Source organism: Syzygium oleosum, unplaced genomic scaffold (assembly GCF_021117445.2).
Source record: "Syzygium oleosum isolate NSW1041296 unplaced genomic scaffold, Sole_v2.1 Sole_v2.05, whole genome shotgun sequence".
Classification (NCBI taxonomy): domain Eukaryota; kingdom Viridiplantae; phylum Streptophyta; class Magnoliopsida; order Myrtales; family Myrtaceae; genus Syzygium; species Syzygium oleosum.
Window position 1 is genome coordinate 2391359 of NW_026607489.1, and position 22130 is coordinate 2413488.

The 22130-nt window shown below is 39.5% G+C and overlaps 3 protein-coding genes across 3 annotated transcripts; all 3 read left to right on the forward strand.

Annotated features, from left to right (window-relative positions):
- The first annotated feature begins 731 nt into the window (after positions 1 to 731).
- On the forward strand, positions 732 to 2055 carry LOC115680848 (uncharacterized). Its single transcript, XM_056311325.1, has 2 exons — positions 732 to 1159; positions 1249 to 2055. The coding sequence occupies exons 1-2, from the start codon at positions 743 to 745 to the stop codon at positions 2053 to 2055; spliced, it is 1224 nt and encodes a 407-aa protein (XP_056167300.1). The 5' UTR covers positions 732 to 742.
- A 6488-nt stretch (positions 2056 to 8543) lies between these two features.
- Positions 8544 to 21655, forward strand: LOC115680887 (ent-kaurene oxidase, chloroplastic-like). The gene is made up of 9 exons (XM_030604728.2): positions 8544 to 8682; positions 8803 to 8963; positions 9955 to 10116; positions 10250 to 10390; positions 10475 to 10729; positions 11557 to 11718; positions 11805 to 11999; positions 12085 to 12556; positions 21532 to 21655. Exons 1-8 carry the CDS (start codon positions 8544 to 8546, stop codon positions 12400 to 12402), a joined length of 1533 nt encoding a protein of 510 aa, XP_030460588.1. The 3' UTR covers positions 12403 to 12556; positions 21532 to 21655.
- Positions 19277 to 21655, forward strand: LOC115680888 (ent-kaurene oxidase, chloroplastic-like). Its single transcript, XM_056311812.1, has 5 exons — positions 19277 to 19741; positions 19825 to 20079; positions 20527 to 20691; positions 20779 to 20973; positions 21060 to 21655. The coding sequence occupies exons 1-5, from the start codon at positions 19577 to 19579 to the stop codon at positions 21375 to 21377; spliced, it is 1098 nt and encodes a 365-aa protein (XP_056167787.1). The 5' UTR covers positions 19277 to 19576; the 3' UTR covers positions 21378 to 21655.
- Positions 21656 to 22130: the final 475 nt, after the last annotated feature.

Below are 22130 nucleotides of genomic sequence, written 5' to 3' on the forward strand. Positions count from 1 at the left end.
ACTGGATTTGAGTTCACTGGATTATCGTAGGAAGTTGCTGCATCTAGTGAATCAGATGATGAGGGTGTGACAAATGTAAATTTACCAAGTGAAGATGACGATGAGGAACTTGCACAGTCAAGGCAAAAGCAAAGGGAATTTGGAAAAAATCAACAATGCACTTGGAGGATTGCATGAAGGTGAACCAGGACATAGCATTGATGGAGCTCCAGTGAAGGTAATGACACCGATTATGAAGAAAGTGGCTACGATGAAGAATGATAATTCTGAAAATCAGCATGAAGATGATGATCCCGTTGTGCGCAGAAGGAAACGTAAGTATCCGTTATACGATCCGCTCTTCTTCTTCGTGTTGATTGTAGGTCTGAAATTTTCTGATGTCAAACAATTCAAAGAAGGGATTATCAAGTATTCAATAGCTGAACAGAGGACTCTTCAGTTCACTCGAAATACGCAGGACTATGTTAGAGCAAAGTGTTCTCAACCTAGTTGTTCGTGGAAGATATATGGCGCACGTTCAAAGAGGGACGGGTCATTCCAAATTAGGTCATTACAGGAGGAACATACTTGTTCCATCATGTTTGACAACAAAAGGGTAACGAGTGCTTGGTTGTCGAAGCACTTCTTCGATACCATCAAAGCGATGCCTGATGTGAAAAGTGCTCAGCTGAAGCAGTTGGTGAGGGAGCATGAAGGGATTAACATGTCACTCAATCAGTGTAAAAGAGCCAAGTATAAGGTGATGAGAAAAATTCTAGAGAGGTACAAGGAAGAATATGGTCAAATTTGGGAATATGTTGGAGAATGTAGGCTGCAAAACCCGGATAGTCGAGTTTATGTTGAGGTTGTGGAGCGGCCACTGCCTAACCATGGGACTAACTTTGACCGAATTTATATTTGCTTTGATGCATGCAAGCGGGGATTTGTTGCTGGTTGTAGACGAGTCATAGGGTTAGATGGATGTTTCTTGAAGGGTGTGTGCAAGGGAGAATTGCTGGCTGCCATTGGGAGGGATGGCAATAATCAGATGTTTCCAATTGCTTGGGCTGTTGTGAAGGTAGAGAGCAAGGACACTTGGTCGTGGTTCCTGAAAAATTTGATGGCAGACCTTGAGATCACTAATGGAGGAGGTTGGGCATTCATGAGCGACCAACAAAAGGTAATGCTGGTGCAACTGCACAAACAATATTTATGACATTTTATCTTGCACATGCCTTTATTAATGCCTTGATGTATGAATTCTTGTAGGGACTTCTTCCTGCTCTAGCTGAGTTGATGCCATTTGTTGAACATAGGATGTGTGCGAGGCACATATATGCAAACTGGGCAAAGATCTACAAAGGGGAGAAACTACAGAAGCAATTTTGGATGATAGCTAAGAGCACCAACATGGCTGATTTTAGAATTCACAAACAGCAGCTGCTTGACTTAACGAAGGACGGTTATGAAGCACTTTTTCAAACTGAACCCAAGCATTGGTGCAAGGCCTTCTTCAGTGAAGAATTCAAGAGCGATATCATTGATAATAATCTTAGTGAAGCCTTCAATGGCAGAATTTTAGAGGCGAGGTGCAAACCAATCATCAGCATACTTGAGGATATTCAAGTGATAGTCATGACAAGGCTGCAAAAACAGAGAGATGAGGCTGCGAAGTGGACTGGACAGTGTGGTCCTAGGATTGCTAAAAGATTGGATGACAACTTGGCGAGTATTAGGTTCTGTCATCCTATCTGGAATGGAGATGATGGCTATGAGGTCATGGAAAAAACAAACAAGTATGTTGTCCAATTGGACAAACTAAAGTGCTCATGTCGAGCTTGGCAACTTTCTGGAATTCCCTGCACACATGCTATTTGTGCCATCCAAGCGAAATACCAAAATCCCAAGGATTACCTGCATGGTTACTACCACAAAAGCACGTATCTTGCTGCGTACCAGCACATGATGCAGCCTATTAGAAGTACAAAATTCAGGGAGCCGACAAATTATGAAGCCCCTCATCCTTTACCACTTAAGAAACAAATGGGAAGGCCTAAAAGGAGACGAAGAAAGTAGGAGGGAGAGCCCAGAAGTAAGAAGATGAGCAGGTCAGGTGTAGAGATAAAATGCTCATATTGTCGTGAGGTAGGTCACAATAAAAGTGGTTGTCATTTGAAGAAGCAACATCAGTTGCTTCAACAGCCAAGTGGAGGGACTCAAATTGGATCAAGTGCAGCGCCAGCACAAGAACCAGCTGAAGGGGCTACTGAAAGGCCTGCTGGAGGGCTAGCTGATAGGCATGCTGATTGTCTAGCTGAAGGGCCTGAAGGCCAAGTTCAAGAACCAGCTGAAGAGCCAACCGGAGGCCCAGGTTTAAGGGCAACCTCTTCCTCGACTGTTGCACCGGCTAGGAGAAAATATCCAGTAAGCTATATGTATTTGTATTAATCTTTAGTGAGCAAACTTTGGCTTTAATTGACATTGTTTTGTTCTTATCAGTTGAGAAGAAAACCAACTGAACAAGCAGCTCAGGTTCCTCAAAGTGAGGCACCATATCAAACAAGAGGGGCCCTCGGCAGAAGATTAAGGCAATATGGTTATGGAATTTATACGGACTTTAATACTGGAATGACTATTTTGCATGTAAGTTTTGTACATCTCATGCATTTCATTCGTGAGTTTTTCACTTTTATGACAATATTGCTTCTTCTCATCCATGATTATGTTGTAACCTGGGAGGAGTTCAGAGGTTCTCATATCTCAAGTTGGCCCAAGCCAAGAGTCAAGAGCTGCACCAAAAAGAATCCAACCAACGTCGCAAGCAGCTGGTCCAAAGAGAAGAAGGGTGGCTGCAGAGAAGAGTGTTCGTAAACTGCCACCAACAAAAAACTCAACACTAATTCCTGATCAACCAGCACATGCTGACAGCTCCAAAACAGCCACCAACACCAGTAAGAAGAAGATAGTTGCTGCGCCTAAGAAGAAATCTCGAACAAGAAGGCCAGTAGAATAACCTGCTGGTCCAGCAGTTGAAAAAGATGCAGCTGGAGCAGTTCAAGAAGAAGCAGCTCTAGCTGTTGAAGAAGATGCAGCTCAAGCAGTTCAAGAAGAAGCAGCTCCAGTTGTTGAGGAAGATGTAGCTCCAGCAGTTCAAGAAGAAGCAGCTCCAGCTATTGAAGAACCTGCATCTTCAGAAGAATAACCTGCAGTTCGTCCAGTTCGAAAGAGTCAAAGAATTATGAATCAATTCAAGAAGCCGTCGAAAGGAAAAGGAAATGGTGGACTTATCACTATTGACTAATGGGAGGGTGTTGAGGTGATTGTTAGTTTTTGTGAAATTAGGGAGGTTTACCGTATTGGCTAATAGGAGGTTGATTTTTTGTAGTCCTGGAATGTTATTGACTAATGGGATCTTGTGTGTAATGACTAAATTCGATGTTTACCGTGGTTAAGGTGGTTGTGATTTCCATATTTTTGCATACGTGTTTGTTCTGTTTTAGTATAGTACTGGTGTAGTGTGGTGCTTCTAAGTTGCATCAGTAAGTTAATATTTAAAGAAACTTACTGATGCAGTTGGTGGGGAGGGTGGGAATTAGTGCTGGTTTTTTGTGCTATTTTCAGGTGCAATATGGTGCTTGCACCAGCTACTGATTTTGTGTTGTTTGAGAGTGCAGTATGGTGTTTGTACTAGCTGCTGATTTTGTACTATTTGGGAGTATAGTATGGTTACTATTTGGGAGTATAGTATGGTAGCTGCTGATTTTGTCATATTTGGAAGTGCAGTATAGTGCTTGCACCAGCACGCCAGCACGTGCTGGTGCAAGCATTTTGAACCGGTTTTGAATATGGTTTGGGGGCTGTTTGGAGCTGGTGATTGAATATGGTTTGGGGGCTGTTTGAACCAGTTTATGAGTATGGTTTAGGGCGGTTTGGTGCTGGTGAGCAGTGCTGGTACAGTTACTGCTTTGATTCTGGAATGATCTGGTTTAAAGATTGGTTTGTTGGAACCAAAGTCTCCATTTTTCAAAGAAACACACGGCATGACACTTAAGTGATCAACTTTCGGCCACAATTGGCACTTAAGTGATCACTTTTGAACCACGACTGGAACTTAAGTGATCACTTTTGAACCACGACTGGCACTTAAGTGCTCACTTTTGAACCACGACTAGAACTTAAGTGATCACTTTTGAACCACGACTGGCACTTAAGTGATCACGATTAGAAACATTTGGCACTAAAATGTCAACTGCTGAACTTGTGACGACTTCATAATTTGCTGCTACGCAGAGTTGCAGCACTTGCAGCACCTCATTTTTCAGTAGTGAGCCTTACTCCATAATATGCAACCATCTAACCAGATGAAAAAAATACAACAAATGAGCAAGTGAATATGCAGCAAATGAGCAAGTGCAGCAAATGAGCAAAAATATGAAGCAAATGAGGAAGTGCAGCAAATGACAGCAAATGAGCAAAAATATGCTGCCAATGAGGAAGTGCAGCAATGATAGCAAATGAGCAAAAATATGCAGTAAAATATGCTGCAAATGAGAAAGTGTAGCAAATGACAGCAAATGAGCAAAAATATGCAGCAAAATATGCTGCAAATGAGGTAGTGCAGCAAATGACAGCAAATGAGCAAAAATATGCAGCAAAATATGCTGCAAATGAGGAAGTGCAGCAAAAGACAGCAAATGAGCAAAAATATGCAATAAATATGCTGCCAATGAGGCAAAACTGCATCAAAATATGCAGCAACAAAATACTAAGCAACTCAACAATGAGAACCAATAAATTCCAACCTTCCATTTGTCATAGATTGCAGCAAACCTCTTGTTACATACAAAAATTGCAGCAAACTAATAACACAACCGTAGCTACAAATTGCCAAATACACGTACATAGTACAAGCCTATCTTAAATTATGGTAGACTAAGAAACTTTTGCTCATAACTGACATTACATTTGACCATAAAATAGGCTATGAAAAATATCAATAACACAATCAACAATCGATAACACTTTCTTTCGATTTTCATCCTTCGAACTTCCTTCTTCAAATGGTTGGCCAGAGATGCTAAAGCCTTCATTTCAGCTTGCAATGAGTCGACATCGTCCAACTCGTCCAACTCGTCCATTAATGCAGGTGGAAGTTGATGTCGAGCTTCAAGTAGCTTCACTATCACCTCTGTTGCTCGATCTGAAAATTTCGCATCAACCCATTTGAAGAATTTGCACTTCGAGCTTCTCTATACCTAGCGCATCCATGGAATCTTCTCCCGGGGTTCAATCGAGTCCAAGATGTTCTTCTTGGACTCGGTAATCCACAATAGCAGAAGAACCGACCTTCTTCTTCACTTCGTTCAAACGAATTTGAGCCGCTAGTGAAGCTCCTGCCATTCATTTGTAACCTTTGGCTGTCAATTGTGGGAAAACAAGGAAATAATATGGACGGTTAGGGTTTGCAATTGGGGAATATGTCCAATTAGCCGATTTAGGGTTCCTATATTTGGGGGAGAAAGGTTGAACGACGTCGTTTTCGCTATAAGGGCTTACTGGACTCTCCGGCCTACTCCGGCCAGCCATCTCAGCATCGAATATTAATAAAAAAGAGCTACATCAGATTTCCGGCGTGCCATGTCAGCTTTGGCACTGAAGTGATCGATTTTCAAAAAAGTTGACACCAAAGTGATCCGAAAAAAAGTTATGGCACCAAAGTGATCGCCGTACACAAGTTATGGCACTTATAGTGTACTTTTGCCCTTCATTGATAGGATTTTGAAACTTTCCAGGCGGCATAGTTTCAGATTTGGACTTTTGGTTAGCTATGAGTGCTACTTATCTTTTCTTTTAATTTGAAAACTCATATTTCAAAAGTAATAAGGATTAGATGTCTTATGTGCACAATATTACTTTGTTAAAATGAAAAAGTGATATTTTAGAGCATATTTGTTGCATAAAGTCGGATTGAGTGTGTACATCCCTTTTGGTGATTTGAAATAGTTTGTGAGTTGATTATTCGGAAAATGTTTTGAGAAATACTTTATAAAAGGAATTGGAAAGGTTATCCTAATTTGTGAACTGGTATATGAAATGAATTCTAAAATGGAATGAAGTATGATTTAGTAAATGTATTTTGCTTGATGAATTGGATTGTGAAAGTTTATATCTTTTGGTTTGTGAACTCGGTTTATGAGATGGATCTTGGATTGGCTTTATGGGTTATTGGAGAATGAGTTATTGGCTTCATGCTCATTGTCGCTATGTTCTAAACCTTATAAGGGGTTGTGAATATGCATACTATGTTCAGGATGTCCTTGTGCGGGTCATTGATTGATATAGCTGGAGAGCTGGCCAAGGGGAAATATTGGCAGCTCTTGGCACGAGGCTTTAAGTGTGACAATAGTTGGATATTGAGCATTAGATTGATCAATGGGATGGAGAATTGATGTTTGATTTAATATTCTTGATTGAATGAGTATCTTACACGTATAAAATTTTGTTGACATGATATACTTCATTTTTTTATATTTTACGTATATTATATACTGGATTTAGGATTATTGAGTTTCCTGTATTGCTTTATAAAAATGCATAGTGGATGGTTAATCTGCTTAGAAGAGATATGTACTATTCACTGAATTATGGTTGGTCACTTCATTCATTCCAAATATTCTTCAAGTTTTTCAACTAGTGGCTACTAGGTTGAGTGCGTCATCGGCGGAGAACTTTTGGTTATTGGATTTGGGTACGTGTTGAATATGTCTAAAGAAGAATTTGCTGGATTTTGTTGTTAGCTTGGAAATGTATATATTCTTTTTAATGGAATTTAGAAGTCTAATTATGTAACCAACTCTTTGTTTCATCTAATATATAGATTGATATATATATATTTTAATAACAGGTTTATGTTGGTTTGCAATTGAGGCTGTGTCTTTCAAGTAGGATGACGACCGTGTCATTTCCCTATTCTTCTAGGAGTCGAGGTGTGAAACTAACCATCTGGGGGGAGAGGAGGCATATCGAAACCTTAATCAACCCTTTTCCAGATTTAAAACCCTAGTCGGAATCGAATCTCTAGTGGAATCTTAGCGAACTCCGTGAATAAGCGAGACGCCAATTGATCAACTTTTAACTTTGTTCTCTTTAATATTCATCTCATATCTTTTCTCTCTTCTTTGATTTTGAACGGAACAAACCCCCAAATATGAATGAGTCCATCTTCAAACGACTGTCACTTTTTTTTTGTGCCGGAAGCGAAACAGCTTCACTTTGATGCATTGCGTCATTGTGGTTAACATGTTCATTATACATGTCATTATATTTGCCACATCTACTCACGTGGAGATTCGTTTGGACGGAAAACTTAACTATGGTCCTTTTTAGTCACTCTGGCAAGATAAAGATCTTCTACCTCGTCCTCAGAAAATTCACTTGAGCAAGAGTTGCGCTTTAATTGGGTTTCTTAAAAAGTACAGCCACGTTTACTCCAGATTTTAAGTGCGCAATCCCTTTTTTTTTTTTTTATGCATGTGTTTAGCCTATCAAAACATCCAGGAGGTCAACATCATCTTTGAGGCACTTGTCCATTTGCCTGGCTATATCCTTCCCAACAAATAGATTCCCCAAAAGCAAATCAGCTCCTCCGAACTCTTCCATGCCGGCCCCCTGATCCGTCCTCCCCATAATCTTCACAACCTCGGACATCTTTCTCTATTGATAAGAAAGCAAAAAAGACACAAATTTTAGGGAATATTATCTCAAGAGTCCTAAACTTATTGCATTTTTGCCAATTCAGTCTTAAACTTTTCGATTTTGTTAATTGAATCCTAAATATTTTCATATTTTGCCAATTGGGTCCATCCGGCTAATCTTAGCCGAAAATCGCTTATATGGACACCGGCTATTCCACGTGGCACAATTAGCCTTAACGTTCACAATTTTAATAATATTTTGATATTTCTTCTTTTTTTTCTCTTTTTTTCCTTTCTTTCTTTTTCTTTTTTTTCTTCCTAGCTTGCCGAGAGCTGCTGGCCAACCCTTCCTAGTACAGGCGAGGGCCGGCTGACCCTCGCCGGTCACAGGTAAGGGCTTCGCAGCCCTCGCAAGGTATGACGGAGGGCCGCAACCCTCTCCCAAAACCAGCAAGCGCTTCACAGCCCTCGCCTAGCTCTCGCTTGTGGTCGGCGAGGGTCGGCTGGATCTCGCCAGACTCAGTTGCTTACAGCTGAGGAAGACGACTAAACCCCGATCCTGGAATGGGTCACCATCTCCCGAATCGTATATTCCCTCACTTTTGCTCAGTGCTCATTGTTCTCTCCCTCTTGTTTTACTGCAAACATTCTGCCTTCTTCAATTAATAAATTGCAGAAATCAATAATTAGGAGCGTCCAATCTCTTTCTATTTTTTAATTACTCCGACCCATCTGTCTTTGGAGATGGTTCCCGTTATATAAACTAGCCCCAAGCTGTCTGCTTTATTCGTCATCTCTTTTCGTTTCATTCGATTCAAAAATCACTGTGTCTTCACTTTCTACTGAGCGGCTGTGACCATGCTCCAAGATATGCAAGAACTTCCGTTGCCTTTTGCTACCACGGCCACTCTTGGTGGGCTTTCATTGTTGTTGCTCTTCTCTTTCTTCTTGAGGAAATTCGGCTCTACCAGGAAGACGAATGGCCAGTCCACTCTTCCACCTTTACCAGGTAATCTTTGCTTCTGCTGTGCAAAAAATTGGGAAAATGTGAGTGCCTTTGGTGTCTTGTATTGATAATTTTGTGCTTTGTTTTTTTTTTACCGTTCTGGGGGACTTGAATATGATGCAGAGGTTCCTGGGTTGCCCATAGTGGGGAATTTGCTTCAAATGAAGGAGAAGAAACCTCACATGACCTTTGCAAAGTGGGCTGAAACTTATGGCCCTATCTATTCCATCAAAACTGGTGCTACTACTACGGTGGTCCTCAATTCCACTGACGTTGCCAAAGAGGTGATATTAATGGCCAGTGAAAGGTCCGGAGAGGGGCTTGGCAATAGCCGTGTCACCCTAGCCGCTTGGCGTTTCGTGCTATTTTATATGATATAGACTACAATATATGAGATTACATACAGAATTTTTCTAGAAAAAACACTACAAGTACTATAACTTCCTTACGATGCTCACTTTAGTAGAATAACTTTTTAATTGATCATTTGTGTATCATAACTTTAAAAGAAAATATTCATTTGACTCCAACAGCATATCTCTGATGACAAATCCTACGTGAATTTATTTTAAGAACAACTTATCTAACGTCACTTTTTTTTAAAGAGATATAAGTTTAGAGCGCCTCCACTCCCCCCAACTTCAAAGAAGAGAGGAAACACACACAAAAATTTATGCACAAAAAAAGGGAAAAACATATCTTTAACCTTAAATGGGAAGGTATTGTACAGTTGGACGGAAGGTATTGTACGGTTCGACGGCGGTGGCGAAGACATTCTCATTTCCAATGTCAACAGTCGTTGTGCCTTGAAGGGAAGTCAACAAGGAATCACTCGATTCAATCCCAACTGGATCGATCACCCATTTTGCCACCTCTGGAGATGCCTAAATTTTTTCTGTCAAGAAACTTCACATTAGGCAATGCAAATGGAAAGATTTTGAGAACACGAGAAAGTTAAAACTAAAGTTTAGAGAGAGAGTCTTATATTTATAAATCTGTGTTAATCTAATGTGTATCGGGTATACAACCTTTCGAAGGAGTCTCTTCCTTTCTGATCAAAATGTTTGGAAAGTCTTTGTCCCGTTTCTTGATATTTTGGGTTTTGGTGAGTGATCACCAAGAAATGGAAACTTTTCCACATAGTGGCTGACACAAGATTTTAGAGGAGGGAGCGAGGTTAACAGGAAAAAAAGAGAAATTGTAATGATTATTGTGCTAATAGGATGGCCTGAACTGGTTTGTTGAATCCTCAGGCATACTCCTTGCTTCTTTCAGGCTATGGTTACTAGATTCTCGTCAATCTCTACGCGAAAGCTGTCAAATGCCCTGCAGATCCTCACAGCTGATAAATGCATGGTTGCTATGAGTGACTATGATGAATTCCACAAGATGGCGAAGCGATACGTACTTGCAGGTGCATTGGGTGCGAATGCTCAGGCAAGCTGCTAAAGACTCTCTTTGGGCATGTGCACTTGTACACATGCACGCCTGCCAAGGTTACATGCTTAAAATATTGATTTATGCAGCATAACCAGGGATTCACTGCATGTTTGTGTGCATCTATTTGCAGAAGCGGCTACGGTCCTGCCGAGACACCATGATGGAAAACGTTTCTAGACAATTACATGCCCTTGTGGATGGCCATCCTCTTGAAGCGGTCATTTTCAGGGAAGTCTTCGAGAGTGAGCTCTTTGCACTGGCACTGAAACAAGTAAGCTACCTCTTCTTTTCCAACCTTTCTCGATAAAAAGAAACAAAAGCATGAGATCAGGGTCAATCGGTACTTTCATATCAGGTTTTGGGACGAGATGTGAAATCCATATATGTGGAGGAACTTGGGACAACATTGTCCAAAGAGGAAATGTTCAAGGTTATGGTGTCGGACATGATGGCTGGTTCAATTGAGGTGGACTGGAGGGATTTCTTTCCTTACCTGAGGTGGATTCCTAACAAAAGCTGGGAAAAGAAGATTGAACAACTGGCTTTCCGCAGGAAAGTGGTAGCAAGAGCCCTGGTCAAGGAGCAGAAACGGAGAATAGCTTCAGGGGAGGTAACACTTGTTCTAAAGTTCTCTTGAGAACCTTATTCTGAAATCTTTTAGGCAAAGGGATAATTACACAAATGGTCCATGGTTTAAACCGAATATGCAATGTGATTGGAGAAGTTTTAATTTGTCCGGTGTGGTCCTTGAACTTTTGGTACATGTTTAATGTAATCCCTGGACAATATGAAGTTGTTTAATGTTGTCCCTCAACTTGAATTAAAGGAATGACAATCATTGAACAATTTCATATAGTCCAGAGACTAAATTGAACATGTACCAAAAAGTTCATGGACCACTTTAAACAAATTAAAAGTTCAGGAACGATATTGCACTTTGAGCTAAAGTTTACAGACCACATTAAACTAATTAAAAGTTCACGAAGCACATTACACATTAAGCCAAAATTCATGAACCATTTGTGTCGTTTTCTTTTAGGAGAAAAAGAATAGCAGTTACTTCTTTTGCTTAACGTGGAAGTCTACTCAAGAGACTACAACTCGATCATAGCTCTTATTTAAACTGCTATCAATATTTCAATATTTAAAATTCTATATTGAGGATTAGGACACCTATTCAGTGTTCTTGCATTTTCTTCCTGAAATGCTTTAAGAAAAAAAGGCAAACAACAGGAAAGATAGGTAGGTGGTCTGGAAACAAACGTGTTTTCGTGGACGGCTTCAAAAGAATTAACCGGTACTAAATGCTAAACAGTTTTTCAAAGCAGAAACCAATTTAGAGATGCAGTTCCAAACACGGTCATTGACTTTTCAGTTTCAACTTATTTTATTGAATTAGTGGTAGCTTTTGTGGTAATGGGTCACCTTCTGAAGCAGGAAGCGAACAGTTATATTGACTTCTTGATATCCGAAGCCAAGACGCTTTCTGAGGAGCAGATTACCATTCTGCTCTGGGAGGTGATCATTCAGGCTTCTGATACCACTCTGGTCACAACAGAGTGGGCTTTGTATGAACTTGCTAAGAATCCAAAATGCCAGGTGTAGCTAATTAATTAGCTTTTTCATTTTTTCCATTGTCTCTGACTTCGTACATACACTTTAACTAATTGTAATTTCCTTGACAGGATCGAGTCATTGAGGAGATTCGAAAAGTTCGTGGTTCTGAAACCCTTGCGGAGGACCACTTGTCTCAGCTTCCATACTTGAATGCTGTATTCCATGAAACTCTGAGGAAACACAGTCCAGTTCCGATAATTCCTCCACGCTATGCACACGAAGATACCCAATTAGGAGGGTACTTTGTCGCAGCTGGAAGCCAGGTAGATAAGTACAGAGTTTTTTATATGCCAATTCCGTGTCACGGATGTTGGATCAGGAATTGAAACTCGAATTGTGTTTTTTTAGATTGCAATAAACATACATGGATGTAACATGGACAAAAAGAAGTACGAGAAACCAGAAGAGTGGATGCCCGAGAGGTTTCTTGATGAGAAGTATGACCCAGCAGACTTGTTCAAGACATCGGCCTTTGGAGGAGGGAAGAGGGTTTGTGCTGGAGCTCTACAGGCCATGTTAATATCGTGCACGGCCATCGGTAGATTAGTACAGGAGTTTGAATGGCGACTGAAGGATGGTGAGGAAGAAAAGGTCGATACAATGGGATTGACGACTCATAAGCTTCACCCCATGCAAGCAATGCTGAAGCCAAGAAGATCGGAATGACGAAAACGTAGTCGTAACTGAAGCGGGAGCATTCTCTATGTAACCTAGTGGTATTGTCCTGTTTTGCTTCTGATAAATGCAGAGTTTCTTAGTCTTGCTGTGTGGTAAGTGTTCCAACGAAGTGCAGTGCTGGTGTAAACAAGACGTAGAACTAGTCTGGATGTCGACTTTTTGTTGGTTTTGATGAAAAAATAAGAGGCTGCCACAGCTTGAATAGTCGCCGTCTTGCTATGTCATCATGCATGAAATGCTATTACCTCGTTATGTTCATCCGCTCAAGATCCCCTACAAGAACAAGATCGCGTTGCTTTGTAGTAAAAATTGAAAGAAGGAACTCAAATACAGGTTTGCTTGGGCAATGACCCGTTCCAGTTCCGGAAATACTTAGTTGGGGCGACTTACGTTGTTTTTGGGTTCTGTAAGTCGGTTGAAAGAATTATCGTCTTCTGATTCAGTTGGAATAGTAGAAACAAGAAATGCATGGATTTCCTTCAAAAGTGCATCAAATTCATGATTAGAGATGCTTTGTTGGAGAGGAAGACAGAATTATAGATTGCTAGAGTTACAAGGACTACCACCAACATAGGGTCTAAATTCAATGGTAGGATAAGATTAAGATTCCCATGCCCTGGTTAGATTCTTAAGTTTTGTGAGCTCTTAGATCACCTTTCGATATTGTCTGGTGTGTCTGCGGTAAATGTACGTAAACCCAGGTCTACCCATGACTCCTGAAAGACCTGTTACACACCAAAGACTGACAAAGTACGTTTGAGATGCATGTTACTTAAACTACTCGACGTCGGATGCGGCTTAAAATGTTTGATCTCTGAGGATCGTCACTTCCACCATCTAGATCCGGCCGACCCCCTTCACTGGCAGCCCTCGGCCAGATCTGGCCGAGGGCCGGCAACCCTGGCCAACCACTGGCCGGCCATCCCCCACCAGCCCTTTTCGGTGATGGTGGGCAGCGGCACAGGGCACAGGCCCTCGCCATTTTGCTTCTTAGTTCTTCTTTTTTTAGTTTATTCTTTTTGTCTAATTTAAATAGGCGGTGTTATTTCCATCCATTATATGATTAAATCCACCCAATTTCCATTAAAAAGAAAAAATTGCCATCAATCATTCAATTGCAATTTAAAGTGGTGGCCAAAACTTATTTACTTTCCTTTTTTTTAGTTTTTTTCTATTTCCACAGAGGATTTAGCTGCCATGTGGGTACTCCATGTATATTTAAGGTACTATGTTTTCAAAAAAATTTAGATTTTACTTATGTAGAAATTAGTTTTGTCTAAAGAGAAATTTTCAAGAAACCTAATTCTTTTTAACGTTGTCTAACAAATTTGTGAATTAATTGACAAGTATAATTCAGAAAATTTTTAACATAGACATTTTTTTAACGCGATCACTTGTTTATAAACTATCACATTTGTTGTATATATCACCACAAACTCCTTCTTATCAGCTGTCTTTTATACATATATACATATAATAGGATGATCGATGAAACAAAAAATTCTCTATAAATAATTTCTAAAATAAAATCATAGTTATATTCTTCAATGTGAAAATTTAAAATATGAAATTAAATTAAATCATAACATTAATAAAATAAGAAATGTTTTTTTAAATGCCAATGAAATCTCATTATTTTGGATTGACAAAAATTAATATCATCCATCAAGTGTTTTCGAAAAGAATATCAAGATAAGAAAGGGTTTGATGGTGATATGCACCACAAAGTAAAAGTTTATGAAGTAAGATTGTTCTACAAAATTATCTGTGTTAATTTGTAGATTCTTCTTGATAATTAACCCATAAATTTTCTTGACAACGTAAAAGAGAATTAGATTTCTTGGAAATTGATATTTTCGACAAAATTTATTTTACGGAAGTAAAATCTATAAAAAAAGAAAAAAGAAAACATGATGCCTTTAATATACACGAGATAGCCACATTAAACAAACACAAAACATGTGAAATGTTTAATTATGAGAACTAGATTCTAAATAAAAATAGAAAAGAATAAAAAAGAAGGAAAGTAAATAAATTTGGGGCTACCACTTTAAATTGCAATTGAATGATCGAGGGCGATTTTTCCTTTTTAGTGAGAAATGGGGTGGATTTATTTATATAAGCGGTGGAAATAGCACGGCCCAACAATATTTAAATCAAAAAAATCATATTTTGACTAAAACGACATCGTTTTAGCCTTATCCTTCATGTTTTAGCCACGTCAACGTCACATAGGAGAGAAAAAATAATAAAAAATGACACGTTAACATTTTTCGTTAGCCAAATTGAACGGAGTTAACGAAAGGATTCGATTACACCAATTTGACAAATCTTAAGACTTGATTAAACTTTTTGTGAGTTTTAAGATTTAATTGGACTTCCATAACAAGTTTTTGAACTTCCGGTACTTATCCCAATTATTATTGTCAACACTCCGCTTAGGACGGTGGAGTACTTTATCCACTAGAAGATGGATGAAAAGTGGTTTCTTTTTCTAGGTGGGTTTAAAATGGCTGTATTCCCAACCCATTAAACCCATTAAGGCTCATGTGTAATTAGGCATTTATTTTCTGACCCATTTAAACTTTTTTTAAAAATTTTGGGCAACCAATTTATGTCCTGCCTAGTAAAAATGAGTTAAACCCATTTTGCCATCTCTAGGTAAGATGATGATTATCTATCATGTATGGTATTCCTTTTAATGTCCAAGCAAATCCACTCAAGCAAACGTATGCGCTTTTTTTAGGTTTTTTTAAAAAAATAAGGCCAAATTTATCAAATTTAAGTGTGGAATTTTAATTTGTTTTGTCAAGGGAAAATGACACAAATGGTTCTCAACTTTGGCCCAATATGCAATGTGATCCATGAACTTTTAATTTGTTCAATGTAGTCCTTAAACTTTGACCCAATGTGTAATATGGTTCATGAACTTTTAATTTATTCAATATAGCCCCTAAACTTTTGATACATATTCAAACTAGTCTTTAGACTATAAGAAAATGTTCAAAATTGTCCTTCCATTAATTTAAGTTCAAAGACAACGTCGAACATTTCTGTATAGTCCAGGGATTAGTTTGAACATGTATATAAAATATAGGGATCATATTGAACAAATTAAAAATTCATGGACCACATTACATATTGGGCTAAAGTGATCACATTGCACATTGGGTTAAAGTTCATGGATTATATTGAACAAATTGAAAGTTCAAGGTCCACATTGCACATTAAGCAAAAGTTAAGTGATCATTTGTATCGTTATCCATTTTGCTAGCTTATTAAAACATGTCCTCGTTTATTTAAATGGATCGATTCTAATATTTTACCCCCCCTGCTTTTGTAAAAGATCATTTTCCAAGAGGTGATCATCATCTTTGAGGCACTTGTCTTATTGTCTGGTTCTATCCTACCCAAGAGGACAGAATCTGAAGAAATGAGATGCCCCGAAAGCATATCACCTCCCCCGAACTCTTCCATGTCACCACCTGCTCTGTCTCCTCAGAATCCTCCAACCGAACATCTTTCTCTATTTTGTGAGAAGACAAGAAACGGCACAAACTTGGTGAGATTTTCCGAGTACCTAACAGCTGAAGAAGACGACTAGAGCCCAATCACTCAGACGGGTCACTGTCTCCCGAATCCCATATTCCCTCGCTCTTGCTCAGTGCTCACCGTTCGCTTCCTCTTGTTTTATTGCAAAACGTCTTGCATGCTTCAATTGATATATCGAGCATATCGATAAACCCAGTCTCTTTTATTCAGTCTACCTGGCTTCTGCGTTTTTCAATTGCTCCGACCGATCTATCCTAGGAGATAGCTCCTATTATATAAATTAGGGAAAATGACACAGATGATCCCTGAACTTTGACACAATATGTAATATGGTCTATGAACTTTAATTTGTTCAATATGATAGCTGAACTATATAACCCAATGTGCAATATGACCCCTGAATTTTCAATTTATTCAATGTGGTCTCCGGACTCTAAAGTATATATTTAATTAGTCCCTTTATTATATGAAAATGTTCAATATTATCCCTGCACTTGAATTAATGAAAGGACAACATTGAACATTTTCATATAGTTTAGAGACTAAGTTGAACATGTACCAAAAGTCCAGCGACACATTGAACAAATTGAAAGTTCCATGAACTTTGGCCCGGTATTCAATATGGTCCATGAATTTTTAATTTGTTCAATGTAGTCCTTATAGCCCAACATGCAATACGATCCCTGAATTTTCAATTTGTTCAATGTGATCTTCGGACTTTTGGTACATGTTCAATTTAGTCCATCAACTATATAAAAATGTTCAATGTTGTCCCTAAACTTGAACTAATGGAAAGATAACATCAAATATTTTCATATAGTTCAAGGAGTAAGTTGAACATGTACCAAAAGTCCAGGAATACATTGAATAAATTGAAAGTTCCATAAACTTTGGCCCAATGTGCAATGTGGTCCATGACTTTTAATTTGTCCAATTTGGTCCCTGAACTATAGCCCAATATGCAATGTGATCCCTGATTTTTCAATTTGTTAAACGCGATTTCCGGACTTTTGATACATGCTCAATTTCGTCCATAAACTATATGAAAATGTTTAATGTTGTCCATGGACCACAATGAATAAATTAAAAATTCAGAGACCACATTGCACGTTGGGCCAAAATTCACAGACCATTTGTGTCATTTTCCCTATAAATTAGCCCCAAGCTGTCTGCTTTATTCGTCGCCTATTTTTGTTTCACTCAATTCGAAAATCACTGTGTTTTCGCTTTCTACTGAGCGGCTATGACCATGCTCCAAGATATGCAAGAACTTCCGTTGCCTTTTGCTACTAGGGCCATTCTTGGTGGGCTTTCATTGTTGTTGCTTTTCCCTTTCTTCTTGAGGAAATTCGGCTCTACCAGGAAGATAAATGGCCAGTCCACTCTTCCACCTTTACCAGGTAATCTTTGCTTCTGCTGAGCAAAAAATTGGGAAAATGTGAATGCTTTTTTGTGTCTTGTGTTGATAATTTTGTGCTTTGTTTCTTTCTGGGGGACTTGAATATGATGCAGAGGTTCCTGGGTCGCCCATAGTGGGGAATTTGCTTCAGTTGAAGGAGAAGAAACCTTACATGACCTTTGCAAAGTGGGCCGAAACTTATGGCCCTATTTATTCCATCAAAACTGGTGCTACTACTACGGTAGTCCTCAATTCCACCGATGTTGCCTAAGAGGTATTACTAATGGCTAGTTAAGGACTGGAGAGGGGGCTGGTGAGGGCCGTCTCACCCTAGCCACTTGGCATTTCGTGCCATTTTATAAGATATAGCTACAATATGTGAAATTACATACAGAATTTTTAGCAAAAAAATACTACGGGTACTATAAATTTAATACGGCGCTTACTTTGATGGCATAAATTTTTAATTAATCGTTTCATTTGAGTGTCACAACTTTTAAAGCAATGTTCACTTAAATCCACCACATATCTCTGATGACAAATCCAACACGAATTTATTTTAAGAATAACTTATCTGACGCCAATTTTTTTAAAGATTTAATCTCTCTCTCTCTCTTCTCCCTCTCTTCGCAACTCCTCCAATGAAGAACAAGAAGAGAGGAAACACACAAAAATTTACACATAAAAGAAGGGAAGAACATATCTTTAACCTTAAATGGGGGTAGCTACTGTGAGATTCAATGGCGGTGGCGAAGACATTCTCGTCCCCAATGTCAACAACTACCGTGTTTTGAAGGGAAGTCAAAAAGGAATCGCTCAATTTGATCCCGATTGTCGATCTGGACCAACACCAAATCTCGACCTCTTGGGACAACATGGCAGGCCACGAGGACCACCAGCGACGCCAACTCCAGCACCTTCTCTCCAAGGGGATCCATTGGCAGCACTAGCAGGAGAAAGACTTGCCGCTTGCGGACCTTAATTAGGGCTAGGGTTATGGTTACGGAGTGGACCAATTAGCCCCAATCTTAGCCCCAATTTGTCAAATTGGGGGCAAGGAAAGGGCTAGACGATGGTTTTTATTCACGCTTTTGATGATATCATTTTCCAAGCAAACCACGTTTGGGCGATTTAATATCAAATTAATGTCACGTCAGGTTTTCCGATATTAGCCACTGCCATCGGTATTAAATGGTATTTGGTAAGCTGACCACTACCATTAGCAACATGGCCTTTAAAAATGGATAGTGTCTATTAGGGAGTATCCTTAGGATTGCTCTTTGATTAAATGAGTTGAAAGTTGGTTTTTTCCAAGCCCGGTAGAATCCATCATCAATTGCTTTTGCTATATTAAACAAATTACAACCCATATTATAAACCTTAGACAACCCATTAAGTGTGAGTTAAAATATGGATCGATCACCCATTTTTGCCACCTTTAGGGATACCTAAATATTTTTGGACAAGAAACTTGGAATTAGGTGATGCAAATGGAAAAGCTTTGAGAACACCAAAAAGGGAAAACTAAAGTTTAGAGAGAGAGAGTCTATCTTTTTATAAATCTTTTTAATCTAATGTGTATTGGGCTTTTTTATACAACCTTTCGAAGGAGTCTCTTGACTTTCTGATCAAAATGTTTGGAAAGTCTTTGTCCCTTTGGGATTTGGCAGACTGGTTTATGAGTAATCACCATGAAATGGAAACTTCTCCACCTAGTGGCTGACACAAGCTTTTAGGCTAGGGAGTGAGGTTAACAGGAAAAAAGAAAAAGAAATTGTAACATATTCACCGGGGGGTGGGATTAAGGTATTTTGAAAGAAGTTTCATATAAGTACACACTTCAGGAAAATGTGCACTCAACACCGAACTTTTGATGATTCTTGTGCTAATAGGATCGCGTGAACTGTTTGTCGAATGCTCAGGCATACTCCTTTCTTCCTTCAGGCTATGGTTACTAGATTCTCGTCAATCTCTACGCGAAAGCTGTCACATGCCCTGCAGATCCTCGCAGCTAAATGCATGGTTGCTACGAGTGACTATGATGAATTTCACAAGATGGCAAAGCGATACGTACTTGCAGGTGCATTGGGTGCGAATGCTCAGGCAAGCTGCCAGGAGACTCTTTGGGCATGTGCACCTGTACACATGCGTGCCTGCCAACCTTACATGCTTAAAATCTTGATTTATGTGGCATAACCAGGGATTTACTGCATGCTTGTGTGCATCTATTTGCAGAAGCAGCTATGGTCCCGCCGAGACACCATGATGGAAAACGTTTCTAGACAATTACATGCCCTTGTGGATGGCCATCCTCTTGAAGCGGTCATTTTCAGGAAAGTCTGCGAGAGTGAGCTCTTTGCGCTGGCACTGAAACAAGTAAGCTACCGCTTCTTTCCAACCTTTCTCGATAAAAAGAAACAAAAGCATGAGATCAGGGTCAATTGGTAATTTCATTGCAGGTTTTGGGACGAGATGTGAATTCCATATATGTGGAGGATCTTGGGACAACATTGTCCAAAGAGGAAATGTTCGAGGTTATGGTGTTGGACATGATGGCTGGTTCAATTGAGGTGGACTGGAGGGATTTCTTTCCTTACCTGAGGTGGATTCCTAACAAAAGCTGGGAAAAGAAGATTGAACAACTGGCTTTCCGCAGGACAGTGGTGGCAAGAACCCTAATCAAGGAGCAGAAACGGAGAATTGCTTCAGGGGAGGTAACGCTTGTTCTGAAGTTCTCTTGAGAACCTTAATCTGAAATCTTTTAAGGAAAAAAAGAACTACAGTAACTTGTTTTGCTTAACTTGGAAGTCTGCTCAGGAGACTGCAACTTGATTATTGCTCTTATTGAAACTGCCATCGAAATTTCTATATATAATAGTCTATATTGTGGATTAGGACACCTATTTTGTGTTCTTGCATTTTCTTCCTAAAATGCTTTAAGAAGAAAAGGCAAACAACTGGAAAGATAGGTGGTCCGGAAACAAACGTTTTTTCATGGATGGCTTCAAAAGAATTAACCGGTACTAAATGCTAAACAGTTTTTTAAAGCAGAAACCAATTTGGAGAAGCAGTTCCAAACACGGCCACTGTCTTTTCAGCTTTTCAACTTATTTTCTTGAATTAGTGGTAGCTTTTGTGGTAAGTTGGGTCACCATCTGAAGTGGGAAGCGAACAGCTATATTGACTTATTGATGTCCGAAGCCAAGACGCTTTCTGAGGAGCAGATTACCAATTTGCTTTGGGAGGTGATCATCCAGACTTCGGATACCACTCTGGTCACAACAAAGTGGGCTTTGTATGAACTTGCTAAGAATCCCAAATGTCAGGTTTAGCTAATTAATTAGCCTTTTTCATTTTTCCCATCGTCTCTGACTTCGTACATACACTTCAACTAATTGTAATTTCCTTGACAGGATCGAGTCATTGAGGAGATTCGAAAAGTTTGTGGTTCTGAAACCCTCGCGGAGGACCACTTGTCTCAGCTTCCGTACTTGAATGCTGTATTCCACGAAACTCCGAGGAAACACAGTCCAGTTCCGATAATTCCTCTGTGCTATGCACACGCAGATACCCAATTAGGAGGGTACTTTGTCGCAGCTGGAAGCCAGGTAGATAAGTAAACATGGTTTTTTTATGCCAATTCCGTGTCTCGGATGTTGGATTAGGAATTGAAACTCGAATTGTGTTGTTTTAGATTGCTATAAACAGACATGGATGTAACAATGACAAAAAGAAGTATGAGAAACCAGAAGAGTGGATGCCCGAGAGGTTTCTTGATGAGAAGTATGACCCGGCAGACTTGTTCAAGACATCGGCCTTTGGAGGAGGGAAGAGGGTTTGTGCCGGAGCTCTTCAGGCCATGTTAATATCTTGCACGGCCATCGGCAGATTAGTACAGGAGTTTGAATGGCGACTGAAGGATGGCGAGGAAGAAAGGGTCAACATGTTGGTATCGACGGATCATAAGCTTCACCCAATGCAAGCAATGCTGAAGCCGAGAAGATCGGAGTGAAGAAAGCATAGTAGCAACTGAAGTGGGAGCATTCTCTATGTAATCCAGTGGTATTGTCCTGTTTTGCTTCTAATAAATGCAGAGTTTCTTAGTCTTGCTGTGTGGTATGTGTTTCAACAAGTGCAGTGCCAGTATAAGTTAGACGTAGGACTAGTCTGGACGTCGCCTTTTTTTTGGTTTTGATGAAAAAATAAGAGGCTGCCACTGCATGAAGTGTCGCCTTCTTGCTATGTCATCATGCATGTAATGCTATTACCTCGTTATGTTCATCCGTTCAAGATCCCTTACAAGAACAAGATCACATTGCTTTGTGGTAAAAACTGAGCGAACTCAAATATAGGTTTGCTTGGGCAATGACCCATTCTAGTCCCAGAAATACTTAAATTGGGGCAATTCATGTTGGTTTTGGGTTTCATAAGTCGGTTGAAAGAATCATCCTCTTTTAATTCAGTTGGATTAGTAGAAACAAGAAATGCATGGAATTCCTTCAAAAGTACATCAAATTCATGATTTGAGCTGCTTTGTTGGGAAAGGAAGACAGAATTATAGATTGCAAAAGTTATAAGGACTACCAACATAGAATCTAGATTCAGTGGTAGGATAAGATTAAGATTTGTATGCGCTGGTCAGATTCTTGTGTTCAACGAGCTCTTAGATCACCTTTCGATATTGTCTGTTGTGTCTACGGTAAATGTACGTAAAATCTACCCATGACTCCTGAAAGACTTATTACACACCAAAGACTGACTATAT

Excerpts from the sequence above, each read along its gene's own strand:
- LOC115680887 (XM_030604728.2), top strand. The coding sequence starts at position 8,544 with ATGCAAGAACTTCCGTTGCCTTTTGCTACCACGGCCACTCTTGGTGGG. Across the intron at positions 10,117-10,249 it reads CATTGGGTGCGAATGCTCAG|AAGCGGCTACGGTCCTGCCG; the intron begins GCAAGCTGCTAA and ends ATCTATTTGCAG. Across the intron at positions 11,719-11,804 it reads CTAAGAATCCAAAATGCCAG|GATCGAGTCATTGAGGAGAT; the intron begins GTGTAGCTAATT and ends TTTCCTTGACAG.
- LOC115680888 (XM_056311812.1), top strand. The coding sequence starts at position 19,577 with ATGCTTGTGTGCATCTATTTGCAGAAGCAGCTATGGTCCCGCCGAGAC. Across the intron at positions 19,742-19,824 it reads TTGCGCTGGCACTGAAACAA|GTTTTGGGACGAGATGTGAA; the intron begins GTAAGCTACCGC and ends ATTTCATTGCAG. Across the intron at positions 20,080-20,526 it reads GGAGAATTGCTTCAGGGGAG|TGGGAAGCGAACAGCTATAT; the intron begins GTAACGCTTGTT and ends CACCATCTGAAG.
- LOC115680848 (XM_056311325.1), top strand. The coding sequence starts at position 743 with ATGAGAAAAATTCTAGAGAGGTACAAGGAAGAATATGGTCAAATTTGG. Across the intron at positions 1,160-1,248 it reads TCATGAGCGACCAACAAAAG|GGACTTCTTCCTGCTCTAGC; the intron begins GTAATGCTGGTG and ends GAATTCTTGTAG.